Source organism: Staurois parvus, unplaced genomic scaffold, assembly GCF_062004578.1.
Source record: "Staurois parvus isolate SC_StPar_1 unplaced genomic scaffold, SC_StPar_1.0 ptg000530l, whole genome shotgun sequence".
Lineage (NCBI taxonomy): Eukaryota > Metazoa > Chordata > Amphibia > Anura > Ranidae > Staurois > Staurois parvus.
This window is the reverse complement of record NW_028318326.1, coordinates 6,676,994-6,699,124: the sequence shown is the minus strand read 5'-3', so window position 1 is coordinate 6,699,124 and position 22,131 is coordinate 6,676,994. Positions and strand designations below refer to the sequence as shown.

General features: G+C 39.6%; 1 protein-coding gene across 2 annotated transcripts in view; it reads right to left on the bottom strand.

Annotated features, from left to right (window-relative positions):
• Positions 1–2,442: 2,442 nt before the first annotated feature.
• ATF2 (activating transcription factor 2) overlaps positions 2,443–22,131 on the bottom strand; it is a 159,638-nt gene continuing 139,949 nt past the window's right edge. For both annotated transcript variants that reach the window (XM_089690469.1, XM_089690470.1), the window contains exon 12: positions 2,443–6,371. In XM_089690469.1, coding sequence (XP_089546595.1) covers positions 6,142–6,371 — 230 coding nt within the window. In that variant the 3' untranslated portion in view covers positions 2,443–6,141. The remainder of the gene's footprint in view (positions 6,372–22,131) is intronic.

The window sequence follows — 22,131 nt, the reverse complement described above, 5'->3', positions numbered from 1 at the left end:
TACACAATTTATGTATACATTCTTCACCCTACTTCCCAGCATTAAATTGATTACTAAAGTAGGAGCGATCTTTATTGCTCAGCAACAGCGGGATAAGCAGATTTTATTTAAGCTTGTTGTAAATAATACTTAAATATTTAGAACTGCCACTGTTGATATTTTTATAGGCTGTCACCTTCAAGGCTGGTTTGATATTTTAAAGAAAGCCAGTGTAAAAATCAACCTTTTGTTTTTACTTATAAATTCCTCAATAACACATTTGGGCTGGTTTGCTAATGGAGTTGAAAATCTTTACAATAAATTATGTGACAATTAATCGAAGTTATCCTAATGTGCAGGTGAAAACAGTAAACATGAATTTGCTTTTCAAATTATTGGATAATTTAAATTAATATTCACAGTTTATTGTGTGAAGAGTCTCAGCTCCTTTAGCAAGTTAGCCTTAAAGTGCTACTAAACCCAGGACCCTGCATTCACTATATCTGGTCTCCCAGGACCCTGCATTCACTATATCTGGTCTCCCAGGACCCTGCATTCACTATATCTGGTCTCCCAGGACCCTGCATTCACTATATCTGGTCTCCCAGGACCCTGCATTCACTATATCTGGTCTCCCAGGACCCTGCATTCACTATATCTGGTCTCCCCGAACCCTGCATTCACTATATCTGGTCTCCCAGGACCCTGCATTCACTATATCTGGTCTCCCCGGACCCTGCATTCACTATATCTGGTCTCCCCGGACCCTGCATTCACTATATCTGGTCTCCCCGGACCCTGCATTCACTATATCTGGTCTCCCAGGACTCCGCATTCACTATATGCGGTCTCCCAGGACTCCGCATTCACTATATGCGGTCTCCCAGGACCCTGCATTCACTATATCCGGTCTCCCCGGACCCTGCATTCACTATATCCAGTCTCCCAGGACTCTGCATTCACTATATCCAGTCTCCCAGGACCCTGCATTCACTATATCTGGTCTCCCAGGACCCTGCATTCACTATATCCAGTCTCCCAGGACCCTGCATTCACTATATCTGGTCTCCCCGGACCCTGCACTCACTATATCTGGTCTCCCCGGACCCTGCATTCACTATATCTGGTCTCCCCGGACCCTGCATTCACTATATCTGGTCTCCCCGGACCCTGCATTCACTATATCTGGTCTCCCCGGACCCTGCATTCACTATATCTGGTCTCCCCGGACCCTGCATTCACTATATCTGGTCTCCCCGGACCCTGCATTCACTATATCTGGTCTCCCTGGACCCTGCATTCACTATATCTGGTCTCCCACAGTACACAGTGCAATTATTTCAGTAAATATAAACTGCTAAATACCTTTTCTCATCAGCAGTTAGAGCAGTCTTGTGACTTCTCTCAGTGTCCAGCATGCTTGTAGGTGGAGTTTTCATTTTGGTCTAGGAGGATGCAGAATCCCTGACCTCTGTCTGGACAGTGCTGATTGGCCCCGTGCTGATCACATGCACTCCCCCCCCCCCAAAAAAAAAAAAAAACCTCTCTAGCAAAACACCAAACTGATCATGTGCAGAGTGACTCCACACAATATGACTTATCAGGAGAAAAGATGGTAACACTGGAGAAGGGGAGGATCAGAGAAGTCAGGATCAAACAGCCTTTTTACAAAATGCAGAGGATTAACCCCTTAGGTTCCACATTGAGTAGAACAAGCATGCTTTACTGAATATACAGACTGATTTTACTGTTGTGGGTTTAGTAACATTTTAATGTATTTGTCCTCAGGTTTTCATGTCAATATCCCCACACAAGTTCAATAATCTACCATGCTGTAAGACCAACCTGTTCTCTTCTCACCACCTGCAACTCCCACAAGACCACCCTTGTACTGTACAACTGGGTCATCCTTTACCATTCCAGCTGGCTAAAACTGGTCCTCAGGGCTTGCGAACGTTGCTGATTCTACAACTCATTTTACAACATATAATAAAAATAATTATTATTATTTCATAACGTTTCTATAGGATTCTCAATATCCAATTTTCTTAGCTTATGTTCCCCGTTTACATCTTGGAACAGGAGGTGCAAAAAATACTGTGAATACATCATAGAAAACTGAATATAATGGGATATATATGTATGTAGACCCTGCATTTAGCAAAATGACAATTTGTTTTCTGTTTGCTATTTGAATACCTAGAATATTTAATGAGAAATAAAATAGTATTGCAACTTGGCAAAGAAAAAGACTTCATTCCAAAGTTTTTCTATTACATGAAAAAAACAACCACGAAGATGGATTTTTTTTGTGATAATCACTTTTCTTCGTGAGAAAGGATTAAAAACATTAGCTTTCAGCAACTCTCCTACAGTATACTGTTGCAGTACACATGCATTTGAATAGTAACTAAAATTTACTGTATGAATGTAAATAAAATGACTAACACCAATACAACAATCTTCCATTAATTTTTAAAATGTTTATTTCAATGTACATATGTGCTTGTCTCCTAGACAGATCATAAAGACGTCTTGTAAACAATGAAAATACAGTAACAGAATAATAAAGATTAATAAAAATAAAAACAATTTGAATAATGTTTTATTATACTTTATACATAATTTATTCATGCAAACTGTACTAAAATGAAACAGTACAGTTTGTGAAATGCTGAATCCAAACATTAGAAATAGTTACATACAGACGTGGTGACAAGTGAAATGGATTAAGAACAAAATCATTTACTTATTTACTTGCCGAACACAAATGCACATGATTTTTTTTTCTAATATTAGAACTAACACCATTCACCAAATACATTTTCTCTCCATACTTGCACAAAGTTTAATTTACAGCTGGATAAATTTATAATACAAAGAAAATAAGAAATGTATAAATAACATGAGAGTTTTCTCTTTCACAACCAGTAATTCACAAATGAACTATTATTTCAACAACAAATAAAAGATAAAGCTTTTCTGCAGAATTCACATTTTATGCAGCTGAAGTTAATTGGCATTAGACAAAGAAGAATGTACGGTATGCCCCTTCAGCTTAAAAATTAAAAAAGAAAATAAAAACAATAAAAAAAAGGTAGTGCATTGTCCTCAGCTTGGATTACTACAGTTTCATCCAGTGATTAATTTATGCTGACTCGCAGCAGTCCTAAAATATGACAGATGCAATTTGATTTAAATCTAGTTTGCATTTAGAACTCAATCTAAAACATCATATAAATTACTTCATCTAGATTAAAATATTTAATTCAGACAGGGTACATGACATTTACCATTTTGAGGAACGTAAGAAAGAAGTGATCACTGTTGCAGGTAGGCTGCAAAAGTTTTGATTATATACAAGAGAATTTTGCAAAGTGATCTGAAGTCACTTAAACACACTTTTAGTGATTCTTGTGAGATATTGCATTGTGAATCAAGATCGATAATGGCACATTGAGAGATAGGATTGCCAACGTTCCTACATGAAAATAAAGTGTTGAAGTTTGTTGGGTTATCAGCCTGTAGGAGTAAATAAATATCAGCATTTGTTTTTTTTTATTGTTATTTGGGGACTGCAAACTAAACAGAACTTGGTTAATGGATAATATGAATTGAAGCAAAGTATACAATTAGGACCTTTATTGTAACATCCATTCATTGACAAATAAAAAGTCAAATAATTTATGTAATAATTATGTAAAAATAATAATTTATGTAATAATTCTAATTCTGTTTTCTTCCAGTGCCTGGTCATATGAGCAGTGTTGGAGCACTAGTGATGTGGTCTCTACCAAGAGATCTTAAAGTCCGATTCTAGCCAAAACTCAAAAAAACAAAAAACTCAACCCCCCCCCAAAAAAAAGTGCCCCGGCAGTTTAAAGAAAGAGAAAAAAACTCTTCTTCAATTACCTGCTCTCTAGAACGGTTTTCACAGTAATTAATTTTTGCTTCTAGATTTACTCCGTCAATCCGGAAGACTGAGGACATCCTGTGAGTGGAGAAGGTCATGGACCCACCCTCTGAGAGGGCGACACCACGGCGCCCTACACTTACATACAATAGTGTAGAGAGATTATTCATTGAAGAGTGCCCACATTTAAGAAAAAAAAAAATACAATACAGCTGGGGGAAGGGGGCTTACAAGAGAAGAACTGGGGCAGACAGGAGGGAGACTAGAGTTTGGCTTTAAGGGAACTTGACCAGGCACTTAATGGATAGACACTATTACCGGATAAACATTTTTGTGTTCATTTACCTTTTCATAGTACGATGAATATTAAAATAAAGGTTGGTTATTGTATAGGTCTGCTAAAGAAAAACAAGGCTGTCCCTGTTGCAGAAAAAAAAAAAAGAAAAAAAAAAAAAAAAAAAAAAGGACAGTTGGCAACCCTTCAGAGAGGACTCAGTATCCTGCAGGCAACATTTATCATGAGAATGTGGAACTTACAATCGTCATTTTCCCCAACACAAGCTACGTTATGGAATGTTTGTTAATAAACGTATCTGAAATTGCAGTTTTAAGCCAGCATCACATCGAAGGCATCTCAGAACATTCAAGAATAGTTTGCTGGCTTAATCTAAGGGCTTCATTCTCTCTTCTGTAACCCCCCCCCCACCCCCCTTGCACTACTAACGCACACACTCACAACAAAAAAATTAACATTTCCAAGATACCGATTTGTTTATCCACAAGAAATGTATCAAGAGTTTGCTACAGAAAGATGATAGTGTTTACACAAGAATTAAGTACAAGTCAGCTTGCAAACACAGTGAGGAAAATATGTCCCAAGTTGTCTAATGTACCGTTGTTTTTTCAGGTTCTTTTTCTGGCAGTTACACTCATAGTAAACATACGTTGAGCCAGTGAAGCACATAAAGATGTGAATTTCCATAAACTATTCTACTGGTTACTAATAAACTAGCACTCCATGGTATGAAATATATTCACGATTTTCAATGCTTTCTCCAAAATAAAGTAAAAAAAAAAGGCAATGAAACTAAAGAATTGCACTTAGACTAGAACTTTTTAAAGTTAAAGAGCCAAGCATCTTTCATTTCCAGAGAAATATAAAATAAAGCAATGACTGTCCCAATCAAGAAGTTTGTAACTGTCATTAGGTCACAAACCATGTGCAATTAAAACAAAAACATTTAAAAAAAACATACATTTTTGTGCAAAAAACAATAAAAGTAAGCAATTTTCTTTTTTTTTTTTTTTTTTTATATCAGGCCCAGTGCCCAAAAACATTGATTAAAGATTAAAAGGGACTGTGCAGAACTTTGGTATAAATATCACATACAATTAGTATTACCATAACGCCTGCACTAGGTCTCAAAGGATGATCTCGATCCCTTTTTAAGAGTATAAATTAACAGTTTTAGCCCCATTTTAAAAAAATATTTTTGATGAGACAGGGACAGGTAAATTGTATGAGAACATAAAAAAAATCTTGTTCCATTGTGGCTAATGTGTAAAATGATCGGCTTTTATACCTTTAAGTCTGGCCTTTCATACATTTGTCATCTATGAGACAATGGTGACTCCTAGCATGGGAGATGCACTTGGGAGGGGCATTTCACTGCAAGTGCATTAAAAAATAGGTTCCTCTGCAAAGGAACCTGCCAGCCAGAACTACCCAATTAAAACTTTAAATGAAAGCAGAGGTCTCAGATGAAAAATTCTGAAAATATACCAGGAAGCCACAAACCACTTACAAAGTGCCTCTGCAAAAGTGTGGCCTCACTAGTGGAGTACAAACACCAGGACTTGTATAGGAGTGACCAAATTAAGAACAGACTAGCCTGGAAGGTACCCCAGCACTTCTTAAAAGGTACAGCAGGCACAAGAATACCAGGATCACCCCTCACAGCTGAAGACCTCTCACGTGCATGTACCAAATAGGCAGAAAGAGAACATGGCAAACAGCTCATCAATTTATAACTAGCAGGAGAGGTGCATGTAAAAGGGCAGTTAACAAGTGCATTTAAAAAGAGAGACAGTAAAAAGAGCCCATTAAAACCTTCTTCTATGGAGGTTTTAATTTGCCCTATTGCTGGCTCACAGGCCTGAGTGCTGGGGAACCTTTTTCTATAATGCACTTCTCTTCTCTCATCATCACCAATGGTTACAAAGGGTTGGTGCAATTGATAGGTTTGCGATCAGCTTCCTGAAGGCTGAGGAGGATTAGAAGGTGGCGCCACAGCAACATGTGAGGCAGCTGGTTCGGTGCTCTGGTCTGCCATTTGGGTGAGAACCGATGTTGCTATTGCTTCTGCCACTGAGGTGGAACTCACACCGTTGGAAGTGCTTACTGAACTATGTTGAATTGCTTCGGTCTGTGGGCTGCAGGGCATTGAAATGTCTTCGGAACTCTCATCTTTTTCGGCATCTAGTTCAGAAAAGGACAAACAAAATTAAATCAGCTTGGTCCAAGGAAGCAGACATCTAAAAAGGAAAAACTGTTTATTTAAAGAGACAAATTAAAGGAATATTTAGGCCCAAAAAACAAAAAGGAAATATATTTCAGCTTACCAGTCCTTAGATGTGGTGGCTGAATTTGTTTAAATTTTTAGGCTAACAGCATTTTCAGCAAGTACAAAACATGTCTGTTGATCTTGCCAGAAATGCAATGTCCTCATCACTTCCAGTGAGATGAACTGAAAGCAAAAACAAAGTTATGTTTCCATAAATACAGGGGAGAAAGTGAGCACAACATGGGACAGAAGTGTATTATTCACAGAATTAAAAGGTAAAAATTCAGGAAAAAGAAAAGAAAAGAAGGCTAATGCAACCACATCATCTAAGGATTGATAAGCTGAAATATATTACAGTTTTGTTGTGCGTTTAGATACACATTAAGCAATATGTGATGCACACTAGTATAAGCTTCATTTTACCATATTTGCATGGGTTAAGGATGACCATGAAAAATAGTGAGGGATCAGCCCAGAACTATGGGAGGAGCTTCTGAATGATCTCAAGGTAGTTGGGACCACAGTCACCAAACAAACCATTGGTAACACAATACGCCACTATGGCTTGAAATCCTACAGCACCTGCAAGAAGGCACATGTACAGACCCGTCTGGAGTTGGCCAATGAACATCTAAATGATTCAAAGAAGGATTGAGAGAAACACTTTGGTCAGATCAGACCAGAATTGGTATTAACTCGACTCGCCCTGTTTTGAGGAAGAAAAATGCTGACTATGACCATAAGAACACCATCCCTACAGTCAATCACGGTGGTGGAAACATTATGCTTTGGAGCTATTTCTGTGCTAAAGGTACAGGCCCACTTTACCGCATTGAGGGGCTAATGGACGGGAACATATACTGTAAAATCTTGGATGAGAACCTTCTTCCCTCACCCAGAACACTGAATATGGGTTGTGGTTGAGTCTTCCAGCATGACAAATGACCCAAAACATACCGCCAAGGTAACAAAAGGAGTGGCTCAAGAAGAAGCACGGCCAAGCCAGTCTCCAGACCTTAAGCCTACAGAACATTTATGGAGGGAGCTGAAACTTTGCGTTGCCAAGCGACAGCCAAGAAACCTTAAGAATTTAGAGAAGATCTGTAAAGAAGGGTGGACCAAAATTCCTCCTGAGATGTGTGCAGACCTGGGAACCAACTACAAGAAACGTCTTACCTCTGTGCTTGCCAACAAGGGTTTCTCCACCAAGTACTAAGTCATGTTTTCCTTGGGGATTAAATGCTTATTTTACTCACTGAACTGCAACTCAATTTTTAACATTTGTATCGTGTTTTTTTCCTGGATTTTTGGTTGATATTCAGTCTCTATCATTTAAAATACACCTATTATAAAAAATGAAAGACCCTTTATTTCTTTGTAAGTGGGCCAACTTACAAAATCTGCAGGGGATTAAAAAATAATTTTCCCCATTGTATAACTCTACAATCAGCAAAGCTCATGTTCCCTGCTGATTGGAGACCTTTCTCTCTGACCTGGCACACAGGGTGCATGCTTCTACACAGGGCAAGGGACAAGCTCTTGATCTTTTTAAAACTCTATATTTGTAGATTTCCTATGAATTTATGTCTCAATGATAATGGTCACCGAGACAAACAGAAAGAGTAAATCTCCCCCAGTGGGAACACAGACAACAACATAAACTCTACAAGAAATCAAACAAAAAAGTATTGGCTATATTTTTGGCTATACACTTTCAAGTGTATTTATAATTTTACAGTGAAATTGGAATAATACAGCTTTATATGTGTTACATGTTCCCATTAACATATCATAAATAGCATATTTAAAAGTTGCTGGTTACCTTTTTAAGTGCTTTTCACTTGCTTCAAAATTATTACATGCTCTCCCTACTTTGTAATGTTTAGGAGGGGGCTGTGGAGTAATGTTTAACAGAATTAACCCTGTCTGTACTGTGATCTTCATTATCAGCTACAAACTAGAAACTGTCTGCCCTAAGAAAGGATTAAACTGTTAGACTCCATGAACACTGGCTTAAAAAAAACTCCAGTGCTCTTGACAGAAAAAAAACACTTTTTTTTTGTACTAGGGTTTAAGAACATTTAGCATTTTTTTCTGCCAGGCAAATGCTCTCAAAAACGCAAAACAAAGGTTTTTTTTTCTGCCTCTAAACGCTGAGCTAAAAAATGCCTCTAGACTACCTAATGTGCATGGACACACAGGATAACATTAGTTGCTTCTACTCGTACTCCTCTACGAGGAGTGTGCATGGAGCCTTAGAACCTGCAATCTAAAAGAGAAAACAAATATATTTTTTTAAGGAATGCTGTGTAACTGGGAACACAAACATATAGTGGGGTTTTCTCAAATCTGACAGCAAAAGTAGAGATATGCTTTAAGCTTTTTTTGTACTTATGTAAGTAGTCATTTTATATGAAATAGGCATACAGAACATTAAATTGGTAGGGTAATAAGATAATAAATACTGCCCGGAACCCACTGAAAGGGAGGTAAAAGCATGACGATTACAGCCGGCAATATTACAAAATACCAAAGTGCCTGGAGAAGACCAGATCTGTAACAGAATCTACTGCATACTATTGAATGACATACAGACCAGCCAATAGTGCCTAAGGCCTCATGCATGCAGATCTGAGCTCAGAAACGGCAACTGACTTTTTTTTTCTACCTCTAAACACCCCTCTATGTTAACGTATGTGTCCATATACACATAGGAGTTTAGAGGCATGAAAAAAAGCCATAACTTGCGTATTCTGAAGAGGAGTTTTTGGGCTGAAAAACACGCAAACCTGCATAAACGCATGTTAATGCCAGGCCTGTTTATGCGCATTCTGCTGTTAATACATTCCAATGCCTAGAATAAATTAATATTCTGGCCAAAAGAATGCATTAGAGCCAAACTTGTGAATGCGCATAAAGACGCATTTAAAATCGCAGCTTACCATGTTTTTTCTGATGCTATTCTCCCTTAAGTCAAAAAGAAGTGTCTAAAAGAATACAATGTACATATGGCCTAAGATTGTTGTTTATAGGCTAAAGCACAGAAAGATCAACTTTTTTAAAAACTTGCTTGCAATTTTTTTTTCTTTTCATAAATTAATTTTTATTTGATTGCTGTAAATTATTCATTATAATTCCCTATCATAGCTTCCTCCCTCCTTGCCTGTGATAGCCCCCTCCTCTTCTGAGAGCCTTTCCTTACTCTCTTCATTAGCCAAGGCCCTCTACCCCTCTCTTTGAAACCTTTTATGTAGCTTTAGAGTGTGTCCTGAGTGACAGTTCTAAACCTGCTGACAAAACATCCAAGATGGTGCGCCCCACAGCAGTCTCAGGGCTTTTGGATGTCTACACAAGGGAGGCTTTTACAGATAATAACATGGGAAAAAATATATTAAATGCACATAATCATTCATTTTTTGTTGAAATGAATGGGGTGGTAAAAGGGACTCTGAGAATATGAAAGATTTGTCAATGAGAATGACTGCTGCTGAGAAATCTGCCTGCTCTCTACTGAACTATGTTTTGCTAAAACCAACTGATGTACACATGATGATGTGGCTCTTCTACATACCGTTATTAAAATATGACAATACAGGATGCTTGTTTCTTTTTCATGCCTGAACTGCAGGCTGAAAAAAGACAAGTATATCAAGTTCAACCAACAGCATAAACAATGAACAAATAAATAATTTGAAAATCTCAATATGCAGCACCCTATTCTCAGCTGATTGAGAGGAAGAAATAAAAATAAAGCATGGTCCAATTTACTGCAACAGGGGAAAAACATCCTTCCTAATCCCCTAGGGAAATCAGAGATTCCCTGGATCAACTATCCCTGGTGTTATTACGTATATACATTAACAGCCAGGTATATTCTGTGCATTTAGGAATGTACCATTTCATATATTAAGTTTAAACCACTTTTCTTCAGAATGCAGAATGCCCCCATGACCTTAAAGTGAATAGCTTTGCACCAAGTTCAATATATAGACCATTTATATACAGTATTTATACATGGTGGGCATGTTACTGTGTGTGTGAAAGTGATCAGGTGGCTTTACAAATGCCTAAATCACTTTCACTAAAAAGCTGACAAGTGGAAACTGACTCCCAGGTGTTATAGTAGCCAGGAGTCAGTTTACAGGTCAGTGCTCCCATTTATGTAAGCCTTATGCCAGTGGCAGAAAAGGGGTTAAATACCTATTCTCAAGGGAGAATAAAATCAGTTCAGTTACCCATTCTTCAAAGCTGAGCTCCTCCATGCTTCCTATTACTTTAGTTGCCCTTCTTGCACTCTCTCCAGTTTCCCAACATCCTTTTTGTAAACTGGTGCCCAAAATTAAACTGCATATTCCAGATGAGGTGTTACTAATGCTTTCAAGAAGGACAAGATTATATCTGTTCCCTTGAATCAATATCTCTTTTAACACAAAGCAATATTTGTCTTGCTTTGGAAATTGCAGCTTGGCATTGCATTTTATTAAGTATATGATCTACAAGATCCCCCCACCCTTGTACTCAACCTAGAATGCATGACTCATACATGTTTTTAGCTCCCAAGTGCATAACTGTACATTTATCAACATTAAACCTCATTTGCCACATAGATACCCAATCAAACAGTGCATTCAGGTCTGCTTGTAAGTTGGTGTCATCTTTTAAAGACTTTATTCTATTACATAGCTTGGTGTTATATGCAAACACTGAAATGGTATTTTTAAGCCCAAACTCTATATAATGTATAAATATAGTTACATAGGCTGAAAAAAAGACAAAAGTCCATCCAGTTCAACCATAAAAAAAAAAAAAGTTAAAATCCTACACCCACAGTTGATCCAGAGGAAGGCAAAAAACCCAGCAAAGCATGATCCAATTTGCTCCTGCAGGGAAAAAAATTCCTTCTGGATCCTCAAAGAGGCAATCGGATATTCCCTGGATCAACTTTACCTATAAATGTTAGTAACTAGTTATATTCTGTGTATCTAAGAAAGAATCCAGGCCTTTTTCAAAGTAATTCACTGAGCTGGCCAGAACCAGCTCTTGAGGGAGTCTATTGTACATTTTCACAGCTCTTACTGTAAAGGAACCTTTCCATATTTGGAGATTAAATCTCTTTTCCTCCAGACGTAAATAGAGCACCCTTGTCCTCTGTGATGACCTCAGGGTGAACAACTCTACACCGAGTTCACTATATGAACCACTGATGTATTTCTACATGCTTATTTATTATTTATTTATTTCAGGTACTTATATAGCGCCGACAATTTACGCAGCGCTTTACATATATATTGTACATTCACATCGGTCCCTAACCCTCAAGGGGTGTACAATCTAAGGTGTTGATCATATCCCACCTTAATCTCCTCTTCTCAAGAGAGAATAAATTCAGTTCCTCTAATCTTTCCTCAAAGCTGAGCTCCTCCATGCCTCGTATCAGTTTGGTTGCCCTTCTCTGTACTTTTTCCAGTTTCCCAATGTTCTTTTTGTGAATTGGTGCCTAAAATTGAACTGCATATTCCAGATGAGGTCTTACTAATGATTTGTAGAGGGGTAATATGATATCTCTCTCTCTGGAGTCTATACCTCTTTTAATACAAGAGAGGATTTTGCCCGTGGGTTAAAAAGGTTAAAAAGTAAGAGTCCCAACATTAAACCCTGGAGCACACCACTAATAACCATTCCAAATATGAATCAATAGTTACTACTCTCTGAATATGGTCAAATCAGGTTTTCTATCCATTTACAGTCTGATTTTTCTAAGATTACAGACTTCAATTTATACATTAGCCATCTGTGGGGAATTCTGTCAAATGCTTCTGCAAAGTCCAAGTATTCTATAGCCACAGTCACTCATTTGTCTATGGTTTGCTTACTTCCTCATAGAAAGAAAGTAGATTTGTTTGGCAGCTTGTCTTTCGTGAAAACATGCTATAACATTGTTTTCTAGCAAAAATTCTAAGTGGTCCTTTATCAAACTCTCAAGTATCTTCCCGACTATACAAATTAAACTTGCAGGTCTGTAGTTACTTGGTAAAGATTTTGATCCGTTTTTAAATATAGTCATCAAATTGGCCTTGTGCCAATCCATTGGTACCAAGCCTTGAAATGAAAGAAATAACTCCTTGAGGACATGTGGATGTATGCCATCTGGTCCAGGTGACTTATCCACCTTTATTTTGTCTATATGTTTTTGGACTATATCAGTTTTGAGCCCTTGTGGTTCATTAGAGGCTGTGGCAATACTATCTCCATTGTGGACTTGAGCAATCTCTACAAAGGAAACCTTTTGTCTTTCGCAACTCAACCTTTTTAAAATAAAGTACGCACTCAATATAAATATACTATAAAAGGGCTCTCCAGGTCTTCTCATGTATTTTTCCTTCTCTGCTTTTTTTGTAAAAACATTATTTATAGATTTGTAGATTACTTATATAAGTAATATCATGTAGCTGTAAGCTGTGATGCTATTTTAAAATGACCCTTGCTATTTCTGAAGGTATGCCATCTAAGGTTGGGTGCACATTGACGATTTTTGCTATAGCGATCATCACCTGTGATCACTAATCACTAGTGATTGCTATACATGCCAAAATGGAGTCTAGCATCTAGAAGCAATCAATCACTCAATTTTGGAGCACTCAGCTACTAATAGCTTTTAATTGTTACTAGGTGCTGCACTTCATTGTTGTCTATATGTAGCAATCACTATCAATCAGCAACTACCTGATAATCAGACCTTAATCCAAATTCATGTGTGTGCACCCAGCCTAAAGACTGTTACAAGCAATGAGACTATTGGACGAATGATCGTCTTTTTTTTGCATGCTAGTCTCTATATCAAAAATGAAGAGATTACTAAAGTTACAAAAAACTTGTACAACAGAATAAAAATTTGGATGTAATGTATTGTATTGTATTGTATTTTTGGATGGAAACTGTACTGCTTAAACAAAAATTGTGCGATCTGATATCGTATGAGAAAAAATGTTGTGCTTGTCCCACTAGATAATTTCGCACGACCTGCCCTGATTGGCTCTCGAAAGCTGTATACTAACAATCAGATTATTGTACAATTGCTTTGAAAGTGTTATTTTTTGTACAATTTTCTGATCGTGTGTATGGGCCTTCAGACTGCTTTCACACTCATTCATTTTTCTTCTGCTTTGTGTTAAAAAAAGCAGAAGAAAAACACGTGACCATGTAATCCTATGGAGCTCATCACAGTGATCTGTTGCGGCTTTGCTGCGTTTAGTAAAATCCTGCTTGCGGCATTTTTGGTGTAGATTTCATTCAGTAAAAAAATAAAAAACACACCTCCCCATTGAAATGCATGGAAAATGTGGCAAAGACCTGTGTTGCATTTTTGATGCATTTTTTGAGTCACGTGCCCTAAGTAAAACGCACCGCAAACATGGTAAAAATTAGGCAAAGACGCAGCAAAACGCATACCGTATATACTCGAGTATAAGCCGAGTTTTTCAGCACATTTTTTGTGCTGAAAAACGGCCCCCTTGGCTTATACTCGAGTCAACGTCTGCAGGTGTGGGCGGGATGACATGCCGTCCCTGTCATCTGGACACACCCCCGGGATCAATCCTCGCCGGTGATTGGCCGCCGGAACTGTAGCTCAGGAGAGGCACACAGGCGCCCAATCACCGGTGAGGAGGTGGAGCTTGGAGAGGAGGAGCCGAGCGGCACCGCGAAGATCGAGCGAGTGAAGAGGAGGAGAGCGGCCGGAGAAGGAAGACATCTGACCGGTAAGTGTGTACCATGGGAGAGGGAGGGAGGGAGCGAGCGAGCCCAGGCTGGAGCAGGGGTCAGCAAGGTAAGTATCATTCCTCCCCCCACTGACACCAACGATGGGGCACTATTCCTCCCCCCACTGACACCAACGATGGGGCACTATTCCTCCCCCCACTGACACCAACGATGGGGCACTATTCCTCCCCCCACTGACACCACCGGCTTATACTCGAGTCAATAGTTTTTCCCAGTTTTTTGTGGTAAAATTAGGTACCTCGGCTCATATTCGGGTCGGCTTATACTCGAGTATATACGGTATGTATTTTTAGCGTGTTTTTGCTACTAAGCAGTGTGAACGTTGCCTAACATTTTCCATAAATGAATACTATTGTAAGCTTCTTTTTGTGAAAATTCAGTGTAAAAAAATGACTTTTTTAGAAGCATTGCATTATTTTTTAGATCCTATTGGCAGTGCTGTAAAAAAAAAAATTCATCCAACCTGGCGAAAAGCAGTGATGTAATTGCATTTGTGCAGACTTCACTTTCCAGCTATGGACATCTGACTTCGGAAGGCAAAGTGGATTTTTACATTAAGCTTTCAGAGCTGCTATCTGGGAATTGCCGGAGAGTGTTGGCATGAGAGAAGGAGCAGTAAAAAGCTTACACCAGCCTATATATAGAGAAGTCTTTAGATAGGCTAGCATAATTAATGGCAAGGGACACTTTAAGTATATATGTTTTGCTGAAATATGACAGATAAGAGTGAAGCATTTAGCATTTTCACCAGCAGTTTGCAAAGCTGATACTTTTAAGGCAAACTGTTGTTAGCTGAGCAGTGTGCTGCACAACGTGCAAATGGGCATATGCATGATAGATTCAACTTAGGGTTTGTGTAGATAGGCGAATGCTCTCAGCTGCATTTAGCTTGCATTCGAGATTTGCTTAAGATGCTTCTGAATCCATACATTGAATCTTCTGACCACTGTCTAAGGACCTGTGTCAACGAGCTCTTTTTCGCTTCACAACTGCTTCTTTTCGCATAAAAGACAATAAGGTTGCAAAAGCAGCTCGAAGCAGGTTGATGGAGCTTAGGAGGTCACCCGCAGGTTAAATGGACCTGTTAATGATTACAGATGCATCCAAAACTGATATCAAATGCTGGGGAATAGGTGCATTTGCTCAACAACACATGCCCAAAGCCCATCAACATAGGTTGCATCAAGCTGCTTTTAAAATCGTGTTGACTTATTGCAAAGCAGTTCTGACACAACCAAAAGCTTGTCTACACAGGTATTTATTGGCCAGTTCTGCCTGCTTTAATGCAAACGGTGTATTAATTCAGTATAATTTTGCTTTTAAATTGGTTTAAGTAGAAAATCTATTTTTAAAGCAGGTCCCTCTAAAAGAAAGTGCCTTTAGATTTGATCTTATTGATAAAAGTATTCACAATGAGGACAAGAGAAAGGCTTAAAAAAAAATATTGCAACTGCAAATAAGGTTCTAAAAGCTTTGCCTTCAATAACAACATAAGATTTCTGAATCGGTAATATCTCTTACAGTACAGGTCTCTTTTTGGTTATTTAGAAATGTGAGAAACTGCTAGATAAAGTACTAGGAGGTTTATTAAAGTGATTCTAAAAGAAGGATAAAAAAAAAAAATGTTATACTCACCTGCTCTGTGCAATGGTTTTGCACAGAGCAGCCCCGATCCTCTTCTTTTTTGGGTCCCCCGCTATCGGTCCTAGCTTCTCCTCCCTGCCGAGTGCCCCCAATAGCAAGCCTCTTGCTATGGGGGCACTCAAGCAGGGTTGCTCCCAAGCCATGCATTGTGTATCCATTCACACGTGGAGCATGGCTTGGCCCCGCCCTCCGCTCTATCCTTTTTAACTGGCTGTGATTGACAGGAGCCAATTGCTCTAGGTGCTGCGTGAGCCAATGAGGAGAGAGAGAGAGAGAGAACCCAGAGAGCTGCTGCACTGAGGAAAAAAAACTTAAGGCTAGGTTCACATATATGCGGGTGGTGCCACTGTGGATCCGCACAAAACACTGTGCAGCCACACCACCCATGTGGAATGTGGACTCGCGGGCGGGTGCCATTTATTCTAATGGCATGCCATCCGCACTGGAAATCGCAACTTCACTGGGAACCGAGGCTCCCGTGCAGGCTGTGGTTTCCAAAGAAGTGCAGGGACTTCTTCCCTGCATGTCCCAGGGCACAGGAATCCAATCAAATGAATGGGCTCTCATGCCCGTGCAAAACATGGCCCACAGGAATGCACATATGTGAACCAGGGCTCACACTTTACAACCACTTTAAATTCTTGACTAACTGAACTGTTACAGCTTTCAAGTAAACAATTATGTGATCAATTTCACCTGCCTAAGACAGAATTCAAAAGAGAACTTGACATGATTTAAAAACTGTAAATGGCAGGAAAAAAAAATGTAATTATTTATCAAACTGTTGTTTTATCAAGTAGGCAAACCTATTACACCCTGTTCCAAACTATTATGCAAATTCTATTTAAGTGTCAAAAAGATTAAATATTTTGTTTTTCAGTTTAACTCATGGATGGCATTGTGTGTCAGGGCTCTTTTAATCACTGAAAACAATCTCGGACACCTGTGATAATTAGATTGGCCGGTGAGCCCAATTTAAGGAAAAACTACTAAAGGACAGTGTTCCACATTATTAAGCAGAGCACCATTTTCAAGCAATATGGGGAAGAAAAAGGATCTCTCTGCTGCTGAAAAGAGTGAAATAGTTCAATGCCTTGAAATAAGGAACAATCAATAAAATGCAGCGCTAATTGCCAGAATGAAAATCCAAATATATGACATAAATAAAGGTGCCCCCCAACTACTACAACATACCGCATGGCCTGTGTAGGACGGCCAGCGGTCATCTTTTGAATTTCAATGCTGTAAGTGTGTTTTTGTTTTTACTGTTATATTCATCAATAAAAACTTACTACACTATCAAAGCTTCTTGCCTGGGGCTCTTTTTATTATGGGAGCCCCGGCCTTTTGAAGGTCCTCATCTTTCCTGTCCATTGCTGTCTGATGATTGGGATGATCCCCCTGGTGGCTGATGCTGATACCCACTGAGCTCATCCACTGATTTGAGATACATGACATCTAGTGGCGAGATTTAAGATGACGACTACCCTTCCAGTGTCTCACATCCAGAGCACCAGGAGTATGTCTTAAATACTCCATGCATAATCTCCTTATGTATCCGGTTAGTGCAATCTACACCCAGTCTCACTACCATATGAGTCACAAATATTCTGCTTTATCAACTTTTGACGCATCACAGAAGTCACGTTTATCCTGCATTAATTTTTATGAACTTTTATATATTTATCTGTCTTAGTCCATACTTTATTTATGTCATATATTTGGATTTTCATTCTGGCAATTAGCGCTGCATTTTATTGATTGTTCCTTATTTCAAGGGGTTTCAGAGGTTTATTTTCATGCCAGCGGCTAGCCTTTCCTTCTTGTTGACATCTAGCGCTTGTTTTATCGTTTTTCTTTTATCAGTTCAATGCCTTGGACGAGGTATGAAAACATTAGATATTTCATGAAAACTTAAGCGTGATCATCGCACGCACTATTAAGAGATTTGTGGCTGATTCAGAGCACAGACGGTTCGTGCAGATAAAGGCACATTGAGGAAGATTTCTGCCAGATCCATGCATCGGATCAAGAGAGCAGTTGCTAAAATACCATTACATAGCAGCAAACAGATATTTGAAGTTGCTGGTGCCTCTGGAGTCCCACGGACATCAAGGTGTAGAGTCCTCCAGAGTCTTGCAACTGTGCATAAACCTTCTATTCGGCCACCAATAACCAATGCTCACAAGCAGAAACGGCTGCATTGGGCAGAAAAATACATGAAGACTAATTTTCAAACAGTCCTGTTCACTGATGAGAGGTGTGCAACCCTGGATGGTCCAGATGGATAGAGTAGTGGATGGTTGATAGACGGCCACCCTGTTCCAACAAGGCTGCGACGTCAGCAAGGCGGTGGTGGAGTCATGTTTTGGGCCAGAATCATGGGAACAGAGCTGGTCAGCCCCTTTAGGGGCCCCGAAGGTGTAAAAATGACCTCTGCAAAGTATGTGGAGTTTCTGACTGACCACTTTCTTCCCTGGTACAGAAGGAAGAACTATGCTTTCCGTAATAAAATCATCTTCATGCATGACAATGCACCATCTCATGCTGTAAAGAATACCTCTGCATCAATGGCTGTTATGGGGATAAAAGGAGAGAAAGTCATGGTGTGGCCTCTATCCTCCCCTCACCTCAATCCTATTGAGAACCTTTGGAGCATCCTCAAGCAAAAGATCTATGAGGGTGGGAGGCAGTTTACATCCAAACAGCAGCTCTGGGAGGCTATTCTGACATCTTGCAAACAAATTCAAGCAGAAACTGTCCAAAAACTCACAAGTTCAATGGATGCAAGACTTGTGAAGCTGCTATCAAATAAGAGGTCCTATGTTACAATGTAACGTGACCTGTTAAAATGTTTAAAAAGTTAAAATGTTGTTAAAAGTTTGATTGAAATAACTTTTGATTTCAGTAAATATGCTGCAAACACAGCAAATGACAATTTTCAGTTCTTTGCAACCTATAAAGTGTTTTGAAACTTACAGTACGTAATAATTTGGAACAGTGCATTGTAAGTTTTTTATGTTTAAAAAAAATCCTGTTATCATTAGGAGGTTTGTTCAATAAAATGTGAATTGTACTCTTAATAGTTGATAACATGAGAATAATGCTGACTGTTATTTACATCAATTATTTAGGTAACTGAGAAAAATATCATTTGCATAATAATTTGGAACACGGTGTAAAGCGGTAGTAAACTGCAAGTAAAATAAATAAATAAATAAATAAAAAATCCCCTACCAGGTAATGTTGTAATGTGCATCGCATCCTAGCACATTATGAAGGACTTACCTTAAAACAAAGCCCTCCAGCGGCGGACTGTCACTGCTGCAGAGGCTTCCATTTTCACCCGGCCTTCCTTCTGGGTTTGCAAGCTCCGGCCGCCTGATTGGCCAAGCCGCGATGACGTTACTCCCGCGCATGCAAGCAGGAGTCCCATGCTACGGCACAGTGCTCTGAAGGACCGGAACGAGTATGCTGTCCCTTCAGAGCACAAGAGTGAACATCTCCTAAATGGTGCATGTTTAGGAGATATTCATTTTACCTACAGGTAAGCTTTAATATAGGCTTGCCTGTAGGTAAAAGTATTAAAAAAAAGAGTTTACTACCACTTTCATGTTAAGCATTACACGTTTTCAGTTTATATATGCAGAGAGAAATCTAGTATTCCAGCCAACACTACATGACCACTGTACAATATCCACTGTGTATCAGAATTAGGTCTTTACTATTGTCTGCGATAGAAAATCCATTCATTTAGAGTTGTCACCAGAACAGGAGTTGAAGGGAAATCTTCCAATGGGGACATCTGCGTGAATAGAGATTTACTTATCCATCTTCATAACGCAGACAGCAGAAAAGAAGCTGCTCGAGGTCTGAAGAAGGAGCCTACTGACCATGCTCAGAAACGCATTACCACCCCCTTCACCTCCTACATCCGACGCTACGCTCCAAGCCTCATCTTTGTACGCAGACATATCCTAGCTCACACTTCTTGATCCCACGGACTGAGCTGCCGCTGGACGCCTCACCTGGATCTTAACACACCACACGATGAGTCTTTTTACCTATTTATCTTGTAAGTGCAATTCATCTATTGTTCAATAATAAATTGTCTATACTGCACTTAGAGGCGCCTTTCTCTCTTTTTCATGTTTACTGCATTAAAGCCTTGCTTCCACTCTAAGAAGAACTGCCTCAGTGTTAGTGCTCCCATCCATCCATCTCTGTTATCCATCTGGCACCTTTATCCTACAGCTACAGAGGTTGGGCTCTAACAAGCATGCCTATATAATATACATTTTTTGGGTATGCATACACTTTAGAGGCAAACTTCAGGATTAGGTTAAAGGGGGAGGATGAATGCTAATTTTAATAGGTTAAATCAGAATTCCAGCCTGCCCGTCAGTTCTATGCAGTTGTACATGCTCCCCTCCCGTATAAAATTACTTAGTCTAATTTCACAGTGAGAAGATCATAGTGTGCATTAGAAGCTGCAGCGAGTCCAATAGAACCCACCTCATTTCCTGTCTGGAGAGCCTCCAGCATCATCTAACCCTTTTCATCTCCAGCCAGCTGACCCTGGGCCACCCCTTTTATTCACTGGATTTCATTTATTTGAGTCATAGAAGCTCAGCATTACATGTCAACATTTTCTTGGACAGTCTGTGTACAAATCCACCCATCAAGACATACTGAAATTTGCATAACTCCTCTCAAGAGCCAAACCACAGCTTGCATCGGGACTGAAGTCTCTCAAGAGAAGTACTGAGGCAGGGTGCTGCAATGTTTTTACAAAGCCATTCTCACCAGTCATGACCTGATGCAATGCATGGGGAATGAAATCATTTTGGGCGGCACAGTGGCTTAGTGGTTAGCACGTCTGCCTTGCAGTAAATGGGTCATGGGTTCGATTCCCGACCATGGTCCCTCCTTCATGGAGTTTGCATGTTCTCTCTGTGCTTGCGTGGGTTTCCTCCGGGTACTCCGGTTTCCTCCCACACTCCAAAGACATGCTGTTAGGTTAATTGGATCCTGTCTAAATTGGCCCTATTATATGTATGTGAGTTAGGGACCTTAGATTGTACACCCCTTGAGGATTAGGGACTGATGTGAATGTTCAATATATATGTGTAAAGCGCTGTGTAAATTGACAGCGCTATATAAGTACCTGAAATAAATAAATACATTTTATTTAGAACATGAATTAGCATGCTGATGAGGGGGAAGAGAGGAAGCAGGAAGACAAAATATAAGCAGATTAAACTTTGGCTTTAAGGTTAGGAAGAAGGATAGTATTAACCACTTGTCTACCGGGCACTTATACCCCCTTCCTGCCCAGGCAAATCTTCAGCTTTCAGTGCTGTCACACTTTGAATGACAACTGCGCAGTCATGCAACACTGTACCCAAACAAAATGTTTATAATTTTTTTGAGACAGATAGAGCTTTCTTTTGGTGGTATTTAATCACCACTGGGTGTTTTATTATTTTGATAAACTAAAAAAGACTGAAAGTTTTTTTTAAAAAAATTTTTTCCTTAGTTTCTGTTATAAAATTTAGTAAATAAGTAATTTTTCTCCTTCACTGATGTGCGCTTATGAGTCTGCAGTGATGGGCACTGACAGGCATCAATTGTGGGCATTGAGAGGCATCATTGATGGGCACTGAAAGGCAGCACTCATATATGGCACTGATAGGCGACACTGATTGGAACTGTTAGGCGGCACTGATAGGCGGCACTGACAGTTGGCACTGAAAGGTAGCTCTGATGGGCACTGATATGTGGCATTGAAATGCACTGATGGGCACTGATATATGGCATTGATATGCATGGATGGGCACTGGTATGTGGCACTGATGTGCACTGACAGGTGGCATTGATGGGCACTGACAGGTGGCACTAATGGGGCTACACTGATCATCAGGGCATTGATCATCAGTGCCCTGATGATCAGTGTAGATGTGCTCTCTGAGGAATACCGCTTGCCAAATCAGCACAAGGAGAGGACTGCCGATAACCGGAAATTCCTTGTTTACATGCGATAAGCTGTGATTGGACACAACTGATCACATGACAGAGCCGACGTCATCAGCTCTTTACTCTGATCAGTGATCCACTGTGTCCCAGGGACACAGCGCACCACCAATCACCACGTGGCACGCCCCCGGGGGCATGCATGCGCAGTTAGAGTGGGAGGAGTCATATGACGTCCTCCCAGAATGAGAACCGCCGTCCGGCTGTCATTTCCTTATA